At 46.1% G+C, this 26,869-nt stretch overlaps 1 protein-coding gene across 1 annotated transcript; it reads left to right on the forward strand.

The window, feature by feature from the left end:
* The first annotated feature begins 1,144 nt into the window (after window positions 1-1,144).
* On the forward strand, window positions 1,145-26,157 carry LOC143955238 (uncharacterized). The gene is given in 3 exon segments (XM_077465319.1): window positions 1,145-1,234; window positions 10,474-12,855; window positions 23,963-26,157. Coding segments are annotated over 2 exon segments (3,336 nt in total). The 5' UTR covers window positions 1,145-1,234; window positions 10,474-10,773; the 3' UTR covers window positions 25,217-26,157.
* Window positions 26,158-26,869: the final 712 nt, after the last annotated feature.

Here is a 26,869-nt window from a genome sequence, read left to right on the forward strand (position 1 = left end):
TCACTGTGCCCCAAGCCCACCCTATTTTTAGAGCTTCTGGTGTGCTTTAAAAAAACAAAAAACACCCCATTGGAATCCATGCGTACGGCACCCGGAATGTAGATTATGGAGCCAGACTGCGTTACGGGCCGCCACTCCCGCAAGCACACAGTAGGATCCTTCAGGATGGAGAGCAAGGGAAGGTTCCGGTAACTGTCACGTTTACCAGCCTCTTTCTTTCCTGAATTAATACAATGAGTGATTGGTGCTGATCACTTACTGTGTTCATTCATAACTGAAGCATAGTAAATTGTGTTGTTTTTTGGGGGGGGGGATTTCCTGTTAGAAACCACGGGACCCCATACAGTCAACCTAACAGCAGCCCAGATGGGAGGAGTAGCCCAGCAGAAGGGACTTCCCCCTAGGATTGAGCCACACTGTATCTGAGGTCAGTGGGGTTTACAGAGGGGGGATTACACTGGAGGGGAAACGATCACAAGGAAAACAAAGATTTACACTAGGAGTGTAAGATTTGTAAAAAAGAAAATCCAGAGATTGTACGGTGTAGAGTGCGCTAAAATTCATTATAGTGTGTTTTATTAATAATAATTATTATTATGTATTATTATTAATAAATAATAATATTTTATTATTATTATTAAATAATAATATTAATAATAATAAAGTTTTCCTGAAAATATAATCATTAACATACAGTTGTGCAACATAAAAAAAATACAACATTGTATTCAAGAAAACGTGAAATGATTAAAGAAAACATAAAAATATGGGGAACAAATATTTTCTATTTATTATTATTTTCTGCTACATTTTTAATACTTCCAGCTGCAAATGCAGATTTTTTTAAAAAATGTGTGCGCAAAATAAAAATAAAAAAATAAAACACATCAGGAGCCTGCAGAGGATGAAAAGATTGTATTATAGATTCAGTTTTAACTGAAGTATAATGTGTGTGTCATAATGTGTGAAATATAACTGAAGAATGCGCTACAGAGGGCAAAATATTAACACATAATGTAGGCTGCAGTTATTAAAATCACCACAAGATGGCGACATCACTTAGATTACGAGGACCGCTCAGACAGGAAGTGATGTAATGACAGGAAATGATGTAAAGAAGGAACGGGAAATGATGTAAGACGAAGACAAGACGTTCTATAAAGGTAAAGACAGGAAGTTCCCGGTGAGAGAAGAACGAGGGGGAGAGGAGACATCACTGGATCACATAGGGGAAGTAATAAGATATTATTTTATATTTAGACACAGTAATCCCCCCGTCATGTCCGTCCTCTTCCTCCATAGTCACTGTGACGTCATTTATCTCCAACATCCACTACTACAGACATATCACATCCTGTATATTGGATATATTTTATAATATGTGTCCAGATACATCCTAAATATAGAACCATTTATCCAACTGTCCATCCAGAGCCTCTGGTTTATAGACCAGATACATCCTAAATATAGAACCATTTATCCAACTGTCCATCCAGAGCCTCTGGTTTATAGACCGGATACATTCTAAATATAGAACCATTTATCCAACTGTCCATCCAGAGCCTCTGGTTTATAGACCGGATACATCCTAAATATAGAACCATTTATCCAACTGTCCATCCAGAGCCTCTGGTTTATAGACCGGATACATCCTAAATATAGAACCATTTATCCAACTGTCCATCCAGAGCCTCTGGTTTATAGACCGGATACATCCTAAATATAGAGCCATTTATCCAACTGTCCATCCAGAGCCTCTGGTTTATAGACCGGATACATTCTAAATATAGAACCATTTATCCAACTGTCCATCCAGAGCCTCTGGTTTATAGACCGGATACATTCTAAATATAGAACCATTTATCCAACTGTCCATCCAGAGTCTCTGGTTTATAGACCGGATACATCCTAAATATAGAACCATTTATCCAACCAGGGCTGCTGCTATAAATCATGGTGCCTCCTACAGCCTACCTGACAGGCCCTCCCCCCCCCTCCGAAAATATTAAATTATATTTTTGCTAAAACACCAAGACCACAATGCTGTGCTTTACCGCCATGGCAGAAAGACCTATTCAAGTGAATAGCGCTGCTCTGCAAGCACCCCAGAACCATGTGCAAAGTTCAGCACAGCTGCTGTGACCACAAGGTCTTCTGTGCTATAACTTCAACCCAAACCAAGAGGTTTGCTTTGCTGTGGCGAATTAGTGAGATAATCGTCACCTCTCACTACACAGAATTATAAAGTAGTGATGAAAATAGATTTACGTCAATGCACATAAACATCCACCATCTCTCTTTACAAGACACCACCCGTTACAGTGCCTCCACCTCACTGCCTGGAAACAAAGATAAACAGTGTAGGAAAAGATTCCAAAACTCAGCAAGAAAATGTCTTGAGCTTCTGACTGAAGAAAGAACCATATGAAAGGTCCATCTCCATTCCTCAATATAACGTCATGTTCCCAACAAATGAGGAGGAGATACTGTACACCATATGAAAGGTCCATCTCCATTCCTCAATATAACGTCATGTTCCCAACAAATGAGGAGGAGATACTGTACACCATATGAAAGGTCCATCTCCATTCCTCAATATAACGTCATGTTCCCAACAAATGAGGAGGAGATACTGTACACCATATGAAAGGTCCATCTCCGTTCCTCAATATAATGTCATGTTCCCAACAAATGAGGAGGAGATACTGTACACCATATGAAAGGTCCATCTCCGTTCCTCAATATAATGTCATGTTCCCAACAAATGAGGAGGAGATACTGTACACCATATGAAAGGTCCATCTCCATTCCTCAATATAACGTCATGTTCCCAACAAATGAGGAGGAGATACTGTACACCATATGAAAGGTCCATCTCCATTCCTCAATATAACGTCATGTTCCCAACAAATGAGGAGGAGATACTGTACACCATATGAAAGGTCCATCTCCATTCCTCAATATAACGTCATGTTCCCAACAAATGAGGTGGAGATACTGTACACCATATGAAAGGTCCATCTCCATTCCTCAATATAACGTCATGTTCCCAACAAATGAGGTGGAGATACTGTACACCATATGAAAGGTCCATCTCCATTCCTCAATATAACGTCATGTTCCCAACAAATGAGGAGGAGATACTGTACACCATATGAAAGGTCCATCTCCATTCCTCAATATAACGTCATGTTCCCAACAAATGAGGTGGAGATACTGTACACCATATGAAAGGTCCATCTCCATTCCTCAATATAACGTCATGTTCCCAACAAATGAGGAGGAGATACTGTACACCATATGAAAGGTCCATCTCCATTCCTCAATATAACGTCATGTTCCCAACAAATGAGGAGGAGATACTGTACACCATATGAAAGGTCCATCTCCATTCCTCAATATAACGTCATGTTCCCAACAAATGAGGAGGAGATACTGTACACCATATGAAAGGTCCATCTCCATTCCTCAATATAACGTCATGTTCCCAACAAATGAGGTGGAGATACTGTACACCATATGAAAGGTCCATCTGCATTCCTCAATATAACGTCATGTTCCCAACAAATGAGGAGGAGATACTGTACACCATATGAAAGGTCCATCTCCATTCCTCAATAGTGATGGACGAACTTCCGACGGGACGTTTCGCGAACGCGAAATGCGAACGGACCCAAACGTTCGCGAAACCGAACGTTCGCCGCGGGCCCCATTGACTTCAATGGGAGGCGAACTTTGCAAACCTTCATGTCGAATTTGCGGCCACGTGGTAATTATTAGGGGGTAAAACGTAGTCCCACCATCTGGACAATGACATAATACATGTATGAGGTGAATTTGGGATCGATAACTACAAGCATTTTTATTTTATTTGGGAAATTGTTCTAACAATTCAGGACTATGGAGCTAATGAAGGCAATGGAGGAGAGGGAAGGTCAGGGACCAGGGTAGGCAAAGAAGAGGGTGCAGGAGATGATCACCAGCAGCGTGACATACCGGAATGACACATGCACCGTGATAGAGGCATCTGACAGCAGCACCGTAATACAGAGCACTGACAGCAGCACCGTGACATACAGCGCTGACAGCAGCACCGTGACATACAGCGCTGACAGCAGCACCGTGACATACAGCGCTGACAGCAGCACCGTGACATACAGCGCTGACAGCAGCACCGTGACATACAGCGCTGACAGCAGCACCGTGACATACAGCGCTGACAGCAGCACCGTGACATACAGCGCTGACAGCAGCACCGTGACATACAGCGCTGACAGCAGCACCGTGACATACAGCGCTGACAGCAGCACCGTGACATACAGCACTGACAGCAGCACCGTAAGCAGCCCCAGGAGGAAGTCAGCACAGCACAGGGATGGTGTGATCCCCTCATAATAAGAACCCCCAGGAGGAAGTCAGCACAGCACAGGGATAGTGTGATCCCTTCATAATAAGAACCCCCAGGAGGAAGTCAGCACAGCACAGGGATATCATAAGCAGCCCCAGTAGAAATATGACACCGCTCAACCTCTTCAAAGAGGAGGGTAGGGGCATATAGTACGGTGTGCTTTTTTGGGTCAAGGAAGTGAGCCAAATGAATTAAGAAGGTCTGTGTGCTTGATTAAAAAAATTGTTTATAGACATATACATGGTCTACTGGTCACATGTGTTGAATTCCTCCGAGATCCATGCCTCATTCATTTTTAGAAATGTGAGGTAGTTAACACTGTCGTGAGCTAGGCGAGTACGCTTATCGGTCACAATCCCCCCTGCTGCGCTGAACGTCCTTTCGGACAGGACACTGGATGAGGGGCAAGCCAACAGTTCGATTGCAAATTGGGCAAGCTCTGGCCAGAGGTCAAGCCTGCCCACCCAGTAGTCCAGGGGTTCATCACTCCTCAGAGCGTCCACATCGGCCGTTAACCCAATGTAGTCGGACACCTGACGGTCTAGGCGTTCCCTGATGCTGGATCCGGATGACACCTGTCGATGGGTCGGCTGAAAGAATGACCTCATATCCGAAGTCACCAACACATCTTCAAACCGGCCTCTTCTTGCAGGCGCTGTTGGATTGGTACCCGCAAATCCTTCTCTGGGAGTGGGAATTGCTCCTCTGCCAGCGCACGCAAAAGCAGAATGCAGCATTTCTCGAAGCAAGGCCTGGAAGTGCTGCATTCTGACAGCCCTCTGCGACGGCGGTAACATTTCCGCCATTTTGTGTTTGTACCGGGGGTCTAAGTACGTTGCCACCCAGTACTGGTCCTTGACCCTCATGCTTTTTATACGGGGGTCCCTATTAAAACACTGGAGCATGAAGGCCCCCATTTGCACTAAAGTGGAAGCGGTGTGGTGGCCTGGCTCCTGCTCATCATCCAGGATAATGTCGTCCTCTTCATTCTCCTCTCCCCATCCTCGCACAACAGGGATCCCAGAAAGGTTTAAAGCATGCTCTTCTTGCTCCTGCTCATCCGCCCCGGCACCATCCTCCTCTGACTCCTCATCAGACTCCTGTTGTTGACTTGTCTCAGATAGAGTAGCCCCCCCTGGGAATTCATCCAGCATTGCGACTTCCTCATCTTCCCGCTCCTGCTCCTCCACAGCCTGATCAATGACACGACGCAATGCACGCTCCAGAAAGAAGGCATAAGGTACCATGTCACTGATGGCGCCATGGCTGCGACTGACCAGTTTGGTGATCTCCTCAAATGGCCGCAGAAGTCTGCATGTGTCGCGCATGAGCAGCCACTGGCGCGGTGAAAAAAAACCCAGCTCCCCAGAACCGTTTCTTTCGCAGAGTTCATACAGGTAGACGTTAACTGCACGTTTCTGCTGGAGCAGCCTATCAAGCATATAGAAGGTTGAGTTCCATCGCGTCGGGCAATCGCAAATAAGACGTCTGACCGGCAGATGGTGTCGCCGCTGAATGTCAGCAAGGCGAGCCATGGCCGTGTAAGATCTTCTGAAATGGGCCGAGATTTTCCTTGCCTGCCGCAAGATGTCCTGGACCCCAGGGTATTTGACAAGGAATCGCTGCACGACCAAGTTTAAGACGTGTGCCATGCACGGCACGTGCGTGATTTTGCCCTGTTTCAATGCGCTAAGCAGATTGGCACCGTTGTCACACACCACTTTACCAACTGTCAAATTGAGCGGTGTTAGCCACTCATCTGCCTGTGAACGCAAAGCTGAAAGGAGTGCCGGGCCAGTGTGGCTCTTTGCTTCCAGGCACAACAGACGCAGCACGGCATGGCAACGTCTCACCTGGCATGTGGAATAGGTTCTGGGGAGCTTGGGCGGTGCAGTGGAAGAGACGCTAGCAGCGGAAAAGGAGGAGGCAGCTGAGGAGGAGAGGGAGGAGGATGGAGTAGGAGGAGGAGAAGAAGAGTCAGGCCTGCATGCAATCCGTGGCGGTAAAACCAAATCTACACGGGTGCCACGGGTTACATGCTTGACGGCCGTCAGAAGGTTCACCCAGTGGGCAGTAAAACTGATATACCTTCCCTGCCCGTGTTTGCTAGACCACGTGTCTGTGGTCAGATGTATCTTGGCACCGACACTGTGTGCCAGAGATACATTCACTTGCCGCTGAACATGGCCATATAGCTCTGGGATGCCCTTCTCTGAGAAATACTTCCTTCCTGGGACCTTCCATTGTGGTGTTCCAATGGCCACAAATTTGCGAAAGGCCTCCGAGTCCACCAGTTTATATGGCAGTAGTTGGCGGGCTATGAGTTCTGACAAGCCAGCCGCCAACCGTTGGGCAAGAGGGTTATCCGGCATCATCATTTTTTTACGCTCAAACATTAGGCCCACGGAAGCCTGCCTTTTTGCAGAAAAATGTGAGCTTGGCGTGATGGAAGGTGGAGTGGAGGACAATTGTGAGGAGAGAGGAGAAGGAGAAGTAGAAGACGAGGCTGGACGGTGAGAGCCTGCAGTGTGGCTTTGTGTGTTCCGTTGCTCCCACTGGGCTCGGTGATGGCTGCTCATGTGCCTTCTTAAGGCGGTCGTCCCTAGGTGAGTATTGGGCTTACCGCGACTAACGCGTTGACTGCAAAGATTGCAGATGGCAACGCTATTGTCAGCAGCGGACACGTTAAAAAAAGCCCACACTGCGGAGCCATGTGCCGGTGTCCTGGGAGCGCCAGATGTGACCGTACATGGTCGATGACTCGCTCCTGATACATTTGCAGTCTGCTTTGTCCCTGCTGTGCAATGTAAGTCATTGCTGCTTCTCCTCCCTATCTGCTGGTCCATATCTCCCTCTGAACTCCCCTCCTCTTCCTCTCTTGTGGGCACCCACGTGACATCACTAGACACGTCATCATCAACGTCACCTTCCCCACCGCTATAAGTAGAGATCTCGGAGTAGGCAGCAACACCGGGGACCAACCTCCTCCTTGGGCTGATCTGGGTACTGGCGTCAGACTGCTGAGTAGCGCTTGTTGCTACCTCCTCTTCCTGATCCAATACCAAGAGTGGCTGCGCATCAGAAATGTCCTCTTGATATGGATCGGAAAATAATTCCAGTGACTCAAGCGGAAGGTATGTGGTGGTGGTGGTGGTGGTCGTGTTGTTGGTGGTAGTGTCTTTGGGGGTGCACATAGCAGAGAGTGAAGAAGAGGGTGCAGATCGAGAGGATGAGGAGGGTGCAGAAGAGTAAGGCTGAGCGAGCCACTCAACCAAGTCTGGTGCATCCTTTAAAGTAATTGAACGCACCTTCTGCAACTTCCCACTTTGGCTCAAGCCTGTTGCTCCTGCCCTACCCCTACCACCCCTGCGGAAGGGCCTGCCTCTTCCTCTGCCTGTCATTTTTTAAATGACCCTGTGACAAAACTCTTAGTCCCTATACCGCTGAAGGACTGCTGCAGTATAGGTGAGCGGTCAGCAGTGGTGCACGTCAACCCTATCTATTGTGGACCGATAGCGGTCCTTACAGAACAGCAGACTGTACCGCACTCAAGCCTATGTACCGTAGCACCCTATACCAAGTTACCAGTCCTTATAAGAACTTTTGTGGACCAAGCAGGTTGTGTATTAGTGTTTAGCAGACTGTACGTCAGTCCCTATACCGCTGAAGGACTGCTGCAGTATAGGGCAGCGGTCAGCAGTGGTGCACGTCAACCCTATCTATTGTGGACCGATAGCGGTCCTTACAGAACAGCAGACTGTACCGCACTCAAGCCTATGTACCGTAGCACCCTATACCAAGTTACCAGTCCTTATAAGAACTTTTGTGGACCAAGCAGGTTGTGTATTAGTGTTTAGCAGACTGTACGTCAGTCCCTATACCGCTGAAGGACTGCTGCAGTATAGGGCAGCGGTCAGCAGTGGTGCACGTCAACCCTATCTATTGTGGACCGATAGCGGTCCTTACAGAACAGCAGACTGTACCGCACTCAAGCCTATGTACCGTAGCACCCTATACCAAGTTACCAGTCCTTATAAGAACTTTTGTGGAACAAGCAGGTTGTGTGTTAGTGATTAGCAGACTGTACGTCAGTCCCTATACCGCTGAAGGACTGCTGCAGTATAGGTGAGCGGTCAGCAGTGGTGCACGTCAACCCTATCTATTGTGGACCGATAGCGGTCCTTACAGAACAGCAGACTGTACCGCACTCAAGCCTATGTACCGTAGCACCCTATACCAAGTTACCAGTCCTTATAAGAACTTTTGTGGACCAAGCAGGTTGTGTATTAGTGTTTAGCAGACTGTACGTCAGTCCCTATACCGCTGAAGGACTGCTGCAGTATAGGGCAGCGGTCAGCAGTGGTGCACGTCAACCCTATCTATTGTGGACCGATAGCGGTCCTTACAGAACAGCAGACTGTACCGCACTCAAGCCTATGTACCGTAGCACCCTATACCAAGTTACCAGTCCTTATAAGAACTTTTGTGGAACAAGCAGGTTGTGTGTTAGTGATTAGCAGACTGTACGTCAGTCCCTATACCGCTGAAGGACTGCTGCAGTATAGGGCAGCGGTCAGCAGTGGTGCACGTCAACCCTATCTATTGTGGACCGATAGCGGTCCTTACAGAACAGCAGACTGTACCGCACTCAAGCCTATGTACCGTAGCACCCTATACCAAGTTACCAGTCCTTATAAGAACTTTTGTGGAACAAGTGAGTTGTGAATGTTTAGCAGACTGCAGCAGAAGGGCAGCAGTCAAGTATAATATCCTTTCTATATTTGGAAGAAAGAATATTATACATGTACAAGCCTATTACTGTACCACTGATACCAGTCCTGAAAAGAACCTTTGTGGAACTAATAATAACAGCAAGTCTTTAAAATTACCCTCACTGCCTGACAACACTGCTTCCTTCCTGTCCCTATACAAATTGGCAAAAAAAGAGAACGATTAGTGGTTACTGGAACAGCTCTTTTGTGGACCTTGATAGTAACAGCTAATGATGATGATGATGATGATGATGATGAAAGACTAATCTGGCTGTCCCTGTAGCATACACCGTCCTTTCCCTTTCTCTAAACTAACAAAAGACACTCAGGCTGCTGCAAGAATCAGCAGCACAGCAAACCTATCAACACCTAACACCTATACCAGTCCTGAAAAGAACTTTTGTGTACCAAATAGCTAGTGGTTTATCTCTCCCTACTCCACACAGGAACCTGTCCCTATCGTAACAGAAGAAAGAATGTAAAATGGCCACCGGATCGGGTGTATTTATAGGTTAGGGGGAATGTACAAGTGTCCATGTGCTGTCATGTCTCAATTGGCTGTCCTGTATCACATGATAAACGTGTCACCAAAGGTTAAAGTTCTTGTATACATTAAACACGTAAGTCCGCCGCGGCGAACGACGGAAAAAGGCGTTCGAACGTGCGGACCGCGAATGTCGGAAATTCGCCGCGAAACGACCGCCGGGCGAAACGTTCGTCCATCACTATTCCTCAATATAACGTCATGTTCCCAACAAATGAGGAGGAGATACTGTACACCATATGAAAGGTCCATCTCCATTCCTCAATATAACGTCATGTTCCCAACAAATGAGGTGGAGATACTATACACCATATGAAAGGTCCATCTCCACTCCTCAGTATAACGTCATGTTCCCAACAAATGAGGAGGAGATACTGTACACCATATGAAGGGTCCATCTCCATTCCTCAATATAACGTCATGTTCCCAACAAATGAGGAGGAGATACTGTACACCATATGAAAGGTTCATCTCCATTCCTCAATATAACGTTGTGCTTTTGTTTGGTAAATTGTTTTTCCTTATTTTACATTTTATCATTTGAACTGTAAAACTTCATTCTTCGGTGCACATGTACTGTTGCCTAGAATGGTTTGGGTGTATCATCTGATCTGGTTCATATTAATTTGCTGTTATGATTGTACCCAATTCAATGGCAGAGCTCTGGGAAAGCGAATGATTGATAGACATGACTTCTGAATACAAGGCGTATAAGAACAAGCATAACATATATAAAAATTGTTTTTCAGCTGATGGACAGTATTTTTGGAATCTGAATACACCAGAGAGACATCTTGATATATAGCCAGATTGTACTGCAGAAGATAATGACATTATAATGCACAATATTCTTGTAGCAAGGTCAATGGATCCTTCCTGAAGAATTTTCTGATAAATCCCGTACTATGACTTCAGAGGTCCATCTAAGATCAATGGATCCTTCTAATCCTGAGGAATCTTCTGCTCAATCCCATACTATGACTTCAGATGTCCATCTAAGATCAATGGATCCTTCTAATCCTAAGGAATCTTCTGCTTAATCCCATACTATGACTTCAGATGACCATCTAAGATCAATGGATCCATCTGGTCCTGAGGAATCTTCTGCTCAATCCCATACTATGACTTCAGATGACCATCTAAGATCAATGGACCCTGTTAATCCTGAGGAATCTTCTGCTCAATCCCATACTATGACTTCAGATGTCCATCTAAGATCAATAGATCCTTCTAATCCTGCGGAATCTTCTGCTCAATCCCATACTATGACTTCAGATGTTCATCTAAGATCAATGGATCCTTCTAATCCTGAGGAATCTTCTGCTCAATCCCATACTATGACTTCAGATGTCCATCTAAGATCAATGGATCCTTCTAATCCTGAGGAACCTTCTGCTCAATCCCATACTATGACTTCAGATGTCCATCTAAGATCAATGGATCCTTCTAATCCTGAGGAATCTTCTGCTTAATCCCATACTATGACTTCAGATGACCATCTAAGATCAATGGATCCATCTGGTCCTGAGGAATCTTCTGCTCAATCCCATACTATGACTTCAGATGACCATCTAAGATCAATGGACCCTGTTAATCCTGAGGAATCTTCTGCTCAATCCCATACTATGACTTCAGATGTCCATCTAAGATCAATGGATCCTTCTAATCCTGAGGAACCTTCTGCTCAATCCCATACTATGACTTCAGATGTCCATCTAAGATCAATGGATCCTTCTAATCCTGAGGAACCTTCTGCTCAATCCCATACTATGACTTCAGATGTCCATCTAAATTCTCACAATGCTGACAGATCAAAAAATCCATCCAATCGCCAGAAATCCTCTTTAAGCCATGAGGAATCTCACACAGATGGGAGCTCATTGTCATGTTTGGTGTGCGCCAAATCATTCACTAAGAAAAAAACACTTCTTAAACACCAGGAATCTCACAAGTCTGAGCGCCCTCATTCATGTTCAGAGTGCGGGAAATATTATTCTAATAAAGGTAACCTTGTTGTACACCAGAGAATTCACACGGGTGAGCATTCTTACTCATGTTCAGACTGTGGAAAATGCTTCTATAGGAAAGATAAATTAGTTGCACACCAGAGAGTTCACAAGGGGGAGCGCCCTCATTCGTGTTCGGAGTGCGGTAAGAGTTTTACAAGGAAAGAATCCCTTCTTGTACACCAGAAACGTCATTCGGGGGAGCGTCCCTTTCCCTGTTTAGAGTGCGGGAAAGGTTTTTCTAGTAAAGAATACCTTCTTGTACACCAGAGACTTCACTCAGGAGAGCGTCCCTTTTGCTGTTCAGAGTGCGGAAAATGTTTCTCTGACAAAGCGAGCCTCGTTAGACACCAAAGAAATCACAATGGTGAGCGTCCCCATTCATGTTTGGAATGCGGGAAATCGTTTACGATGAAAGCAAATCTTCGTAATCACCTGAGAACTCACACAGGTGAGCGCTCCCATTCCTGTTCAGAGTGCGGAAAGTGTTTTGCTAAGCAAGGAAACCTTCTTAGTCACCAGAGAATTCACACGGAGGAGCGTCCCTTTTCCTGTTCAGAGTGCGGGAAACGGTTTTCTGAAAAAGGAAACCTTCTGAAACACTGGAGGCTTCACACTGGCGAGCGTCCCTATTCATGTTCAGAGTGCGGGAAAAGTTTTTCACAAACGGGATCTCTTCTTACGCACCAGAGACGTCACACGGGCGAGTGCCCTTTTACCTGTTTAGAGTGCGGCAAATCCTTTTCCGACAAAAGAAACCTTCTTAAACACCAGAGAGTTCATACAGGTGAGCGTCCCTTCTCCTGCTTAGAGTGCGGAAAATGCTTTTCCGAACAAGGAAACCTTCGTAAACACGAAAGACGTCACGCTGGTAAGCAGGCAAGTGAGCGTCCTTATTCGTGTTCAGAGTGTGGGAAATGTTTCACCTCGAAAGGAGGCCTTGTTAGTCACCAGAGAATTCACTCAGGCGAGCGTCCCTTTTCATGTTCAGAGTGTGGGAAATGTTTCACCGTGAGAGGACACCTCGTAAGACACCAGAAATGTCACTCAGGTGAGCGTCCCTATTTATGTACAGAGTGCGGGAAATGTTTCACTCTGAAACAATCACTTCTTGCTCACATGATAGTACACAGCTCAGAGCATCCGAACAACTTTCAGACTGTGGTAGATGTTGTACAGATCACAGAAGTCTAATCTGAGAGAAGGCGCCTACTGAAGGGTTTTGGCGCGTTTCGTCAAATGTACGATGGTTTTTATCTGATGGAACTGTTCAGTCCATAGAACACTTGGAGTATAATAAATGATTATATAATGGGGGACATCCTGGCAAAAGTCTCGTTTCATTTATAGGTGGAGCTTATCAGGCTGAGCCTTCTGTTGGCCTTTTCTGTTTTTTGGAGACTCCAAATGGTGAGATGTTCCTCCTATAGGTTCCTTCTGTCCCCCTTTACCACCACCTCTTGTTTTTCCATTTTGCTATAATAAAAATATAGCATGCAGAGTGGAAGTCCCTCGTAGTCGTGAGTTTGCAATCCCAGGAACGCAATAATAAAAGCCTCCCAGGGAACAATTATAACCCAACGAGCCTCAGATGTTCAGGGGAATGGTCCAAGAGGTTCAACCACGTTACCGCAAATTCAAAGTCAGTCGAAAAGTCCGCTCGTGTGTTTGCGGCATTAGGACATGATCAGCATCACCAGCATTATGGCTGCCCAAGGGCCAGTTGTATCTGTAAGACGAGATGTCCAGAGCACCTCACCTCCCCTTACTTTAGATGTCAAGAGCCTCCCCCCCACCCCACCATCAGAAGTCCTGAGTCTCCACCCTCGCTTACATCACAGTACAACCCAGCCATGTACTGGCCATCGGGACTACCGGGAGTTTCCCGGTGGACTGATGGCTCAGTGGGACACTCTGATGTAAGGGAGTGCTGATGGGACACTCTGATGTAAGGGACTGCTGATGGGACACTCTGATGTAAGGGGGGGCTGATGGGACACTCTGATGTAAGGAGGTGCTGATGGGACACTCTGATGTAAGGGGCTGCTGATGGGACACTCTGATGTAAGGGGTTGGTGATGGGACACTCTGATGTAAGGGGGTGCAGATGGGACACTCTGATGTAAGGGACTGCTGATGGGACACTCTGATGTAAGGGGGTGCTGATGGGACACTCTGATGTAAGGGGGGGCTGATGGGACACTCTGATGTAAGGGGCTGCTGATGGGACACTCTGATGTAAGGGGTTGGTGATGGGACACTCTGATGTAAGGGGGTGCAGATGGGACACTCTGATGTAAGGGACTGCTGATGGGACACTCTGATGTAAGGGGGTGGTGATGGGACACTCTGATGTAAGGAGGTGCTGATGGGACACTCTGATGTAAGGGGCTGCTGATGGGACACTCTGATGTAAGGGGGTTGGTGATGGGACACTCTGATGTAAGGGAGTGCTGATGGGACACTCTGATGTAAGGGGGGGCTGATGGGACACTCTGATGTAAGGGGCTGCTGATGGGACACTCTGATGTAAGGGGTTGGTGATGGGACACTCTGATGTAAGGGGGTGCAGATGGGACACTCTGATGTAAGGGACTGCTGATGGGACACTCTGATGTAAGGGGGTGGTGATGGGACACTCTGATGTAAGGGGGTGCTGATGGGACACTCTGATGTAAGGGGGTGCTGATGGGACACTCTGATGTAAGGGGGTGCTGATGGGACACTCTGATGTAAGGGGCTGCTGATGGGACACTCTGATGTAAGGGGGTGCTGATGGGACACTCTGATGTAAGGGACTGCTGATGGGACACTCTGATGTAAGGGGGTGCTGATGGGACACTCTGATGTAAGGGGCTGCTGATGGGACACTCTGATGTAAGGGGGTGCTGATGGGACACTCTGATGTAAGGGGGTGCTGATGGGACACTCTGATGTAAGGGACTGCTGATGGGACACTCTGATGTAAGGGGGTGTTGATGGGACACTCTGATGTAAGGGGGGGCTGATGGGACACTCTGATGTAAGGAGGTGCTGATGGGACACTCTGATGTAAGGGGCTGCTGATGGGACACTCTGATGTAAGGGGTTGGTGATGGGACACTCTGATGTAAGGGGGTGCAGATGGGACACTCTGATGTAAGGGACTGCTGATGGGACACTCTGATGTAAGGGGGTGTTGATGGGACACTCTGATGTAAGGGGGTGCTGATGGGACACTCTGATGTAAGGGGGGGCTGATGGGACACTCTGATGTAAGGAGGTGCTGATGGGACACTCTGATGTAAGGGGCTGCTGATGGGACACTCTGATGTAAGGGGGTGCTGATGGGACACTCTGATGTAAGGGGGTGCTGATGGGACACTCTGATGTAAGGGGGTGCTGATGGGACACTCTGATGTAAGGGGGTGCTGATGGGACACTCTGATGTAAGGGGGTGCTGATGGGACACTCTGATGTAAGGGGGTGCTGATGGGACACTCTGATGTAAGGGGGTGCTGATGGGACACTCTGATGTAAGGAGGTGCTGATGGGACACTCTGATGTAAGGAGGTGCTGATGGGACACTCTGATGTAAGGGGGTGTTGATGGGACACTCTGATGTAAGAGGGGGCTGATGGGACACTCTGATGTAAGGAGGTGCTGATGGGACACTCTGATTTAAGGAGGTGCTGATGGGACACTCTGATGTAAGGGGCTGCTGATGGGACACTCTGATGTAAGGGGGGCTGGTGATGGGGCACTCTGTTGTAAGGGGGCTGGTAATGGGACACTCTGATGTAAGGAGGTGCTGATGGGACACTCTGATGTAAGGGGCTGCTGATGGGACACTCTGATGTAAGGGGGCTGGTAATGGGGCACTCTGTTGTAAGGGGGCTGGTAATGGGACACTCTGATGTAAGGGGCTGCTGATGGGACACTCTGATGTAAGGGGGCTGGTAATGGGGCACTCTGTTGTAAGGGGGCTGGTGATGGGACACTCTGATGTAAGGGGGCTGGTAATGGGGCACTCTGTTGTAAGAGGGCTGGTGATGGGACACTCTGATGTAAGGGAGTGCTGATGGGGGACACTCAAAATGTAAGTGAGCCGGTCTGGATGAAGTCCAGGGCCAAATTTCTGTCCCAGTCCAGCCCTGGTACAACCCCCCCCCCCCCCACCTTGTGCTGCTGTCCGGGTGGAGCTGGGAAGCATAAAGTGCAGGGTCTTGATACAAAAAAGAAAAGGGTGGCCCCTGGAAGTCGCACATCCAAGATATCCTAGAGAGGTGAAGAGAGTGGCAACCTCAGCCTGGACTCCAACCAGGCCACCCCCCCACCCCCCCCAACGAGTTTCACTTCGTCCCCCGAAGCTTAGTCATGGGGATAAATTGCAGGAGGAGGGCTGGAGTCAGCTGAATGCAGAGACCAGGAGAGGCAGAGATGAGAGGTGCTGCAGCTCCACAGATAGGTGCAGGTAGTAGACATGTGCAAAAGGAAAAAATTTGTTTTGTTTCGTTTCGTTTTAATTAGTTAATTCATTAATTTCGTTTAGTTATATTCGTTAACTTCCTTAAATTCGTTTTCGGATTTCGTTTAGTTTTCTACCGAATTCGAAAAATCGGCCACATTCGAAAATATTTCAACCAAATTCGAAAATATTTCTACCGGATTCGAAATGATTTCAAAATGATTCGACATTATTTCAACCACATTCAAAAATATTTTGTGACCCAACTTTAGGGTATGTTGTAGTGCTAGTACGATTGTGTTTGCATACCAAATTTGAGGCTTCTAGCTATAAGTGACCCCGAGATATGTGGCCCCAAAATCGGGTCGCAAAATGTCATTCTCTGCTCTAATAACATTTTGCGACCCGATTTTGGGGCCACATATCTCGGGGTCACTTATAGCTAGAAACCCCAAATTTGGTATGCAAACACAATAATACTAGCACTACAACATATCCAAATTTGAAGTGTCTAGCACCAAGTGACCCCGAGATACATGGCCCTAAAATCAGGTCACAAAATATTTTAGAATGCGTTGAAATAATGTTGAATCATGTTGAAATCATTTCGAATGCAGTTGAAATAATTTCGAATCATGTCGAATTCATTCGTATGAGGCCCTTTAAGATCTGTCTCAGAAAGGGCTACAGATGGCACATATCCTCCAACACAGTCGCTTGGATCTTGAGGTCAGGTCTATTCTCACAATGTCTCTCCAGGACAGCTGAACCCCCCCAGTTTCCATCAGCTATCTCTATGCTTCAGTTCAACTACTTAGTTCCCAGCTTCCCCATACACTCTTCAGTCAAGGAGAGGTCAGTTGTACACCTTCCAGCTACAACCCAGCACTCTTAACTAAGTCCTCAAGAAGACCAGATCCTTATGCCCCATACACACAATCAGAAATTCCTTCAGAAAAAACTTGGATGTTTTTTTCCGACGGAATTCCGCTCAAGCTTGCCTTGCATACACACAAAAGTTCTCGGAGCGTTCGATCGTCAAGAACGCGGTGACGTACAACACTATGACGAGCCGAGAAAATGAAGTTCAATGCTTCCGAGCATGCGTCGAATTGTTTCCCAGCGTGGGTGATATTTTGCACGTCCGAATTGCATACAGGCGAAGGCATTTTCGGATAGGCACTTTTTCCGACCGAAAAATAGAGAACCTGCTCTCAATCTTTTTCTGGCTTGAATTCTGCCAGCAAAAGTCCGATGGAGCCTACACACGGTCGGAATTTCCGACCAAAAGCTCACATTTTGCTGGCAGAGTTTCTGATCTAGTGTATGTGGCATAAGGTGAGACTGCTTAGTTAGCCCGAAAGATGAGTAAGAATAAGTCCGCCCCCCCTCCTCCCCACGCAGCTGGGACCTCAATGAACGTCAGCAAACTCCAGCAAAAACTGTCTCGGAGGGGCAACAGCCCCCGAGGCTGGGGATTTCTCCAGCAGGACAAGAATATGGCTGCTCCAAACCCCAGACTATTTATGTTCTTCTCCAACCTCCTACTGGGCGCACCTTCCCCAGGGATTAGCTGCAGCACAATAAATATTCAAGCTGCCTCTGTGCAGCCCACTGTGTTCTAGAAGCCTCTAGAAGGCAGGGGGGAGCAATCAAACTCTGCAGCTTGTGAAACCCGGAAAACAGCCCAAAGAAATCAACAGCTGCTCCAATGATTACAGAGGAGCCAGAAATAACTACATTTACCTATCATCCTAGCAACCTACCTAGGAGGGTGGTCAGGGATGGACTGACAACTCATGGGGCCCCTGGGCAATAGGAGAAGATTATGGGGGCCCTGGGCAATAGGAGATTATGGGGCCCCCCAGGCAATAGATTATGGGGCCACATAGTATACACACACATACAGTATACACACACAGACACACAATATATAGTATAAAGTATACACACACAGACTACACATACACACACACTGAAAAGGTACTGGAGAGGCGGGGCAGCTATAATCTTGGGATTTTTAAAAAACACAGATTTTTACTGTCCCTGGTTTTATTGAGGCTGGCAACCCTGATGGGGCCCCTTATTGGCATGGGGCCCTCGGGCAGTGCCCGAGTGCCCGAATGGTCAGTCCGTCCCGAGGGTGGTACATAATTATACACTGAATGGGTGTGCTTTATAATTTGTATCCATTTTCAGCTTGTTTTTGGTTCTATTGTTTCCTCATCCTTATAAATATTATAGCATTATCAGACAGTTGTTGTTTTTTTTTCATTCTTTCAATGTTAACTGCGATATAATCTGCGTGAGATAATAAAGAAATGAGTCCGTTGTATATTGAAGATGATATCAGTCTTATATATCCTATAAAAGAGAAATACGGGAAGCACAATGGCGCGCACGTTCCCCTCCCGTAGTTCCAGCCTCACTTCCATATTACATCTCCGAAATCATCATCTACATGAACGAACGCTGTAAGTGGGCGGAGTTATGTGTGTTTGGGGTTTGATATGTAGAAAATTACCCTGAACAAACCAATAAGAAACATCTGAACGTATGAAGAATGTACGGACTAGTGACATAATGTGGAGAACATTATCATATTCATGATAAAAGAGGGGGTTGAAGGGTTAATGATGTGTCCATGGTGTCTCTTTTCTGTATATTTCCATGTTATTTCTATTATCTGAGTTTGACTTGGAATGTGTTTACTTGCCAAAAATGTTTAGACTAATAGATTAGTGTGGCTAGATTATTAGGAGAACATTTCGACCATACCAGCTCAAGCACTGCATGGCACCTTTTAGCCTGACTTATTGAATAGCCCTTTGAATGCTTAGGGGGTACTTGAGGTTCACGGGACAATCCAGCAGAGGAGGGCATGCAGGAGGAGGAGGGGGTGGAGCTGAAACATCTTGCATCATCACCAGCTGTATGGTGACATGGCGGCACAACAAGCTGCAGCACTGAGCCCTGTACCGCCTCCTTTCCGAATTACCCAGTGTGTTGTGAACAAAATATATCGTCTCTGCCCATGCTTGCTGGACCACGCGTCGGCAGTAACGTGGACATTGCGGCTGACTGCCTTGCCTGACAATGCCACAACATTGCCTTGCACGGTGCTCTGTGCCCTGATAAAGAGCTGGAATGGCCTTACGTGAAAAGAAATAGCGATTGGCAACCTGCCATTGTGATACAGCGCATTCTGAAAATTCATGGGAGGCAGCAGAATCCACCAGCCGGAAAGGCAGACGTTGTAGAGCCAGCAGCTTTGACAAGCTTGCATTTAGACGCTGGGCATGTGGGTGACAGTGACTGTATTTTTTTTTTCCGCTGGGGCAGATGGGGCAGAGAAATTTGCCAGCTATAGTTTTCAGCTGGTGGTGTGCTGATGGCAGATGTGCTGCAAGGACTTGGGACACCCTGCGCTATACCATCATCCCTGTCAGTGGAGGCTGCTGAGAGGTCATGAGGTATAGCACAGGGCACACTGAGGTGAATAAGGAGGAGAAACAGATTTGTGCCCCTTTTGTGTGGCCTTTAGGTGCTGAGTGGGTGGAGGTTAAATGACTTGTCAAGCATGTGGTACCCAAATGGCTGGTGTTTTTGCCACGCTTGATGTGCTTGAGACAAAGTTTGCAAATAGCAACAGTGCGATTGGCTGCACATGTACTAAAAAAGGCCCAGACAGCTAAGCTGTGGGACTGGGAGATAACTGCTCCACAATGTGATGGAATAGGATGGCTGCTCTCTACTCTTTCATGATGGCTGCCTCATTGGGGTTGTGCCTCACTCTTAATTTCCTTCTCTGCTCTATCTGGCACCTAAGTCACGTCAGTAACCTCATCATCATCTCTTCCATCCTCATTACCACCGGAAACAACTTGGCAAAACACTGCGGCTGGGGGAACATGAATGCCAATTTGTGTACCAGTGTTCTCCCCTCTCTGTAGGCTGATGTTCCTGCCTTCCTTAACCTCAGAAGAACCAACATCTGATTCAAGTAATGGCTGTGCATCGTCAAGGAGCAATTGGCTGACGCTGTGTTCAAACAGCTCCGCTGACTCCTTCATGCCCGATGCTGGGGCTAAGGCAGGAATAGCTGTGGACAAGGTGGCAGGTTTAGCCACTCTGGCAGCTGCAGTGGACTGTGCACTAGTCTCTGCTTGGGTCACGGAGGATGTGGAAGGTTTAGAAAGCCAGTCCACCACCTCCTCTGCATGCTGTGGCTGGATAGAATGGGCAACATCACTAAACAGAGGAAATTATGCCCTGCTTGAGGACTGACCACGTCGACCTTTGCCTGTGGACACATACGCTGCTGGCCCCCTTAAAGTGCCATGGGAACGTCTGCCTCTCCTTGTTGTCCTCCCAGACATGATGGGGGGTGGGTGGGGGGTGCTTATTAACAAAATGTAATAAAGATGTGGAAATGTGTACGTGGATGCACTTTAATCAATGGAAAGTGCTGTTTGGTGCACTTTAACTTGAGTACTCGTACTACACAGACACACTCCACGGATACACTATAATATACTGCGTCAAACGTGCAGTAACGCACAGAAATATACTACGTTAAACGTCCACTAATGCACTGAAATATACAGTGTTAAACTTGCAGTAATCCACTTAACTATACTGCATTAAATGGAAGATAATACACTGAAAAATATGGCATTAAACTTGCAGTAGCGTACAGAAATATATGTCGTTAAACTTCCAGTAACGCAGAACTCTATGGCATTAAACTTACAGTAACGCAATGAAATATACAGCGTTAAACTTGCAGTAACGTACATAAATATATGGCGTTAGACTTGCAGTAACACAGTGAAATATATGGCGCTAAACTCACAGTAACGCACAGAACTATATGGTGTTTAACTTGCAGTAATGCTCAGAGCTATATGGCGTTAAACTTGCAGTAACGCAATGAAATATACAGCGTTTAACTTGCAGCAACGCACAGAACTATATGGCGTTAAACTTGTAGTAACGCAATGAAATAAACAGCATTAAACGGTCCCTACACTCACACTCACTCAACTGTTACTAGATTCACACTAATATAAAGATCAATTGAGGGTCACTACTCTCGCACTGACTGCACTGTCCCTAGATTCACACTAAACTAATATTCTATACTGACAATAGAATCACAATAGCACACTAACTGTCTAGTTGCACTGAACAGAGCCCTGTTCTATCTCTGTACACAGAAATATCACACAAAATATGGCCGCTGTGGGAAGAATACTTTTATAGTGTGGGGCAGGATTAAGAGCAATGAGCCATGATTGGATACAGTCATCATGACAGAGTCCAATCGTGGCTTGGACGGTGCTCTGTGCCCTGATTGGGCGAAGGTTTCATTGCTTCAGCCAATCAGGGCTTTCAATGCATTGTGCGGCGACACGGTGCATTGTGGTAGTTCGGCGGGGTGACCTAATAATTTGGTTGTTCGATGAAGGGGCAAACAGCCAATGTTCAGCCCGAAATCATGCTCGGGCCAAATCGTTTGCCCATACCTACTGGAGACTTTGGAAGATTGCTGAGCAGGTAGCAAGCTGAATGTTTCTTAGGGGTTCCAGCTGTGCTTAACGCAATCCATGCATACAGGATACAGAAATAGAAGCCAGGCCAGGGGTTATACACAGTCGAGAAAGCCGGTAACAGATAGCCAAGTCCATGAGCCAAGGTCATACACAGGTGAACAAGCAGGAGGGAGGTCAGTGGAACAAACCAAGGGAGATGCCAGGAGAAGAGGTTAAGCAGGTCTGGAAGAAGCCGGGTCACAATGGGAAAAGTAGACACAGAGGTTCAGGAGCATAGGGAAGCTGATGGCAATCCAGCAATTTGGAGGAAACAGCAGCAGCCTTTTATAGGCCAGCAAGAGATCCCATCGGTCTTGTTATGCCTGAGTGCCGTTGTGCACCTGCGTGCGCCGATTCGCCAAACTTCTGACAGTGCATAGGGATGCGCCAATGGTGCCCACTTCTCAAACTGGCAAGATTACCAGTTCTTCCACGGCCATTTCCCTGACACTCCCCCACCCTCCGGCATTCCCTCTTGGTGCTACCTCAGCTCTTCTGCTCCTCTCAGGAGCTGGGGACCACAGCAACTAACTCATTTTGGGTACTAACATTTTTCACTATCAAAATATTAACACATAACATAAGATGCAGTTATTGAAATCACCACAAGATGGTGATATCACTTAGATTGAGTGAACCGCTCAGACAGGAAGTGATGAAAACAGGAACAGGAAATGATGTAAGACAAGACGTTACGTAAGGCAAGGACAGGAAATTCTGTGGAAGAGTAGAACGAGGTGGAGAGGAGACATCACTGGTTTACGCAGAGGAGGTAATAATTGTATTATTAATGATGTTATTTTGTATTTGCACTCAGTATCCCCCCGTCATGTCCGTCCTCTTCCTCCATAGTCACTGTGACGTCTTTTATCTCCAACGTCCACTACTACAGACATATCACATCCTGTATATTGGAGATATTTTATAATATGTGTCCAGATACATCCTAAATATAGAACAATGTATCCAACTGTCCATCCAGAGCCTCTGGTTTATAGACCGGATACATCCTAAATATAGAACAATGTATCCAACTGTTCATCCAGAGCCTCTGGTTTATAGACCGGATACATCCTAAATATAGAACCATTTATCCAACTGTCCATCCAGAGCCTTTGGTGGAATAGTGCGATAATTGCCGTCTTTATTTGCACAGAATTATAAAGTAGAGATGCAAATGTATTTATCTCAATGTTCATAGACATCCACCATCTCTCTTTACAAGACACCATCCTTTATAATGCCTCCACCTCACTGCTGGAAAACAGAGATAAACAGTGTAAGACCATTCTAAAAGTCAATAAGAAAATCTCTGGGCTTTTGACTGGAGAGGTAACTCTATGAATGGTCCATCTCCATTCCTCAATATAATGTCATGTTCCCAACAAATGAGGAGGAGATACCGTACACCATATGAAAGGTCCATCTCCATTCCTCAATATAACGTCATGTTCCCAACAAATGAGGAGGAGATACTGTACACCATATGAAAGGTCCATCTCCATTCCTCAATATAACGTCATGTTCCCAACAAATGAGGAGGAGATACTGTACACCATATGAAAGGTCCATCTCCATTCCTCAATATAACGTCATGTTCCCAACAAATGAGGAGGAGATACTGTACACCATATGAAAGGTCCATCTCCATTCCTCAATATAACGTCATGTTCCCAACAATGAGGAGGAGATACTGTACACCATATGAAAGGTCCATCTCCATTCCTCAATATAATGTCATGTTCCCAACAAATGAGGAGGAGATACTGGCTTGGGTGTACCATATTATCTGATCTGGTTTATCTTTACTGTTAGCTGTTATGATTGTACCCAACTCAATGCCAGAGCTCTGGGAAAGTGTTGAATGATATACATGACTTCTTAATGCAATGAGTATAAAAACTAACATAACATATATTAAAAATTGTTTTTCAGCAGACGGACAGTATTTTTGGAATTTAAATACATTAGAGAGACATCTTACTTTATCTCCAGATTGTACTTCAGAAGCTGGTGACATTGCACAATATCAATGGATCCTTCTAATCCTGAGGAACCTTCTGATACATCCCATACTATGACCTCAGATGTAGATGTCCATCTAAGATCAATGGATCCTTCTAATCCTGAGGAACCTTCTGATAAATCCCATACTGTGACTTCTAGAATAGATAACCTTGTCGTACACCAGAGAATTCACAAGGGTGAACGTCCTTTTTCATGTACAGAGTGTGGGAAATGTTTCTCTAGGAAAAATAGCCTTGTTGTACACCAGGGAATTCACAAAGGCGAGCTTCCGTATTCATGTTCGGATTGCGAGAAACGTTTTCTATGGAAAGCATCCCTTCTTGCACACCAGAAACGTCATACGGGAGAGCGTCCCTTTTCCTGTTCAGAGTGCGGGAAATGTTTTTTTAGTAAAGACAGGCTTCTTACTCACCAGAGAGTTCACACGGGTGAGCGTCCCTTTTCCTGTTCAGAGTGCGGGAAATGTTTTTCTAGTAAAGAATACCTTCTTACACACCAGCGACTTCACACGGGTGAGTGTCCCTTTTGCTGTTCAGAGTGCGAAAAAGGTTTCCCTGACAAAGCAAGCCTCGTTCGACACCAAAGAAATCACACTGGTGAGCGTCCCTATTCATGTTCGGAATGTGGGAAATCGTTTGCTATGAAAGTAAACCTTCGTATTCACCTGAAAACCCATACAGGCGAACGTTCCTTCCCCTGTTCAGAGTGTGGAAAATGTTTTGCTCTCCAAGGAAACCTTCTTAATCACCAGAGAATTCACACGGAGGAGCGTCCCTTTTCCTGTTCAGAATGTGGGAAACGCTTTTCTGAAAAAGGAAGCCTTCTGAAACACCAAAGGCTTCACACTGGTGAGCTCCCCTATTCATGCTCAGAGTGCGGGAAACGTTTTTCACATAAAGGATCTCTACTTACGCACCAGAGATGCCACACGGGCGAGTGTCCTTTTTCCTGTTTAGAGTGCGGCAAATCTTTTTCTGACAAAAGAAACTTTCTGAAACACCAGAGAGTTCACAAGGGTGAGCGCCCCTTTTCCTGCTTAGAGTGCGGAAAATGCTTTTCCGAACAAGGAAACCTTCGTAAACACGAAAAACGCCACGCTGGTAAGCAGTCAAGCGAGCGTCCTTATTCGTGTTCAGAGTGCGGGAAATGTTTCATTATGAAAGGAGACCTTGTTAGTCACCAAAGAATTCACTCAGATGAGCGTCCTTTTTCGTGTTCAACGTGCGGGAAATGTTTCTCTTCCAAAGGAACCCTGGCTTCTCACCAGAAAACTCACTCAGGTGAGCGTCCCTATTTATGTACGGAGTGCGGGAAATGTTTCACTGTGAAACAATCTCTTCTTGCACACATGACAAGACACATCTCAGAGCATCCGAACAACTTTCAGACTGTGGTAGATGTTGTACAGATCACATAAGTCTAATCGGAGAGAGGACGCCCACTGACGCGTTTCGTCAAATATACGATGGATTTTATCGGGTGGAACTGTTCAGTCAATAGAACACCTGGAGGAGTTTCATATTTAGGTGGAGCTTATCAGGTCTTCTGTTGGATTCTTCTGTTTCTTAAAGACTCCAAAATGGTGAGATGTTCCTCCCGTCCCCCTTTACCACCACCACTTAGCCTTATTCCCACTCTTGTTTTTCCATTTTGCTACAATATAAAAATACAGCATGCAGAGTGGTTGTTCCTCGTTTGCAATCCCAGGAACTCAATGATAAAAGCCTCCAAGGGAACAATTATAACCCAACGAGCCTCAGATGTTCAGGGGAATGGTCCAAGAGGTTCAACCACCTCACCGCAAATTGGTAGCCAAGTGATCAAAATTGTGTTTTTAGGGGTATTCAGTAGAGGAGATGGAGGATGGGAACTGGGGAAGGGGATCGGCATATGAAGGGACGGGTGATTTACATATGAATGTAGCAATATTTGAATATGAATTGAATTCATATCTAAATCACCAAATTCAATTGTATGCAATGTGACCGGGCAATGCTGGGCAGAGGTCGTGACCGTCTTGGGCTACATGCCGTGATCTCGGGACAAAATCCGTGATCCAGCCTTAAGGGGACAGGTGACTAAAAATCAGGTTTATCCCAACAAATTCAGGACTGTCCCCTGAAGGCTGGATCGCGGGTTTTGTCCCGAGATCCCAACATGAAGCCCAAGACTATCCCAACAAATCCGGGACTGTCGGCAAGTATGTAACTATAGTAATAAAGTTCTAATAGGATACTAAGAAGTGAATAGGATAGACCTGATTTTTAGCCGTCTGTCCCTTGAAGGCTGGATCGCGGGTTTTGTCCCGAGATCCCAACATGAAGCCCAAGACTATCCCAACAAATCCGAGACTGTCGGCAAGTATGTAACTATAGTAATAAAGTTCTAATAGGATACTAAGAAGTGAATAGGATAGACCTGATTTTTAGCCGTCTGTCCCTTGAAGGCTGGATCGCGGGTTTTGTCCCGAGATCCCAACATGAAGCCCAAGACTATCCCAACAAATCCGGGACTGTCGGCAAGTATGTAATTATAGTAATAAACTTCTCATAGAAAGCGGTACTGATCTGATCTGCTTTGCAAAGACGGCACCATAAAAATTGGCAATGGGCAACACACTGAGAGCATTGACAATACAAGGGGCAACCTACGTGTGCCGTCTCTGCAAATGTGAGGGAAGATCAGTACTGTTTTCTATTAGAACTTTATTACTATAATTACCTACTTGCCAACAGTCCCGGATTTGTTGGGACGGTCTTGGGCTTCATGCTGAGATCTCGGGACAAAACCCGCGATCCAGCCTTCAAGGGACAGGCGGCTAAAAATCAAGCCTATCCTATTCACTTCTTAGTATCCTATTAGAACTTTATTACTATAATTACATACTTGCCAACAGTCCCGGATTTTTTGAGATAGTCTTGGGCTTCATGCTAGATCTCTTGAATGTGAAATGAGTTGAATTTGACGATATACATATTCATTGTACGCAATGTGGCCGGGCAGCGCTGGGCACAGTGGTAGTGTCGATCATGGGCCTCATGCTGGGATCTCGAGACAGAACCCGGGATGA

The sequence above is a fragment of the Lithobates pipiens genome, unplaced genomic scaffold, assembly GCF_037356315.1.
Source record: "Lithobates pipiens isolate NorthernLeopardFrog02 unplaced genomic scaffold, aLitPip1_a1.2 Scaffold_35, whole genome shotgun sequence".
Taxonomy (NCBI): Eukaryota; Metazoa; Chordata; class Amphibia; order Anura; family Ranidae; genus Lithobates; species Lithobates pipiens.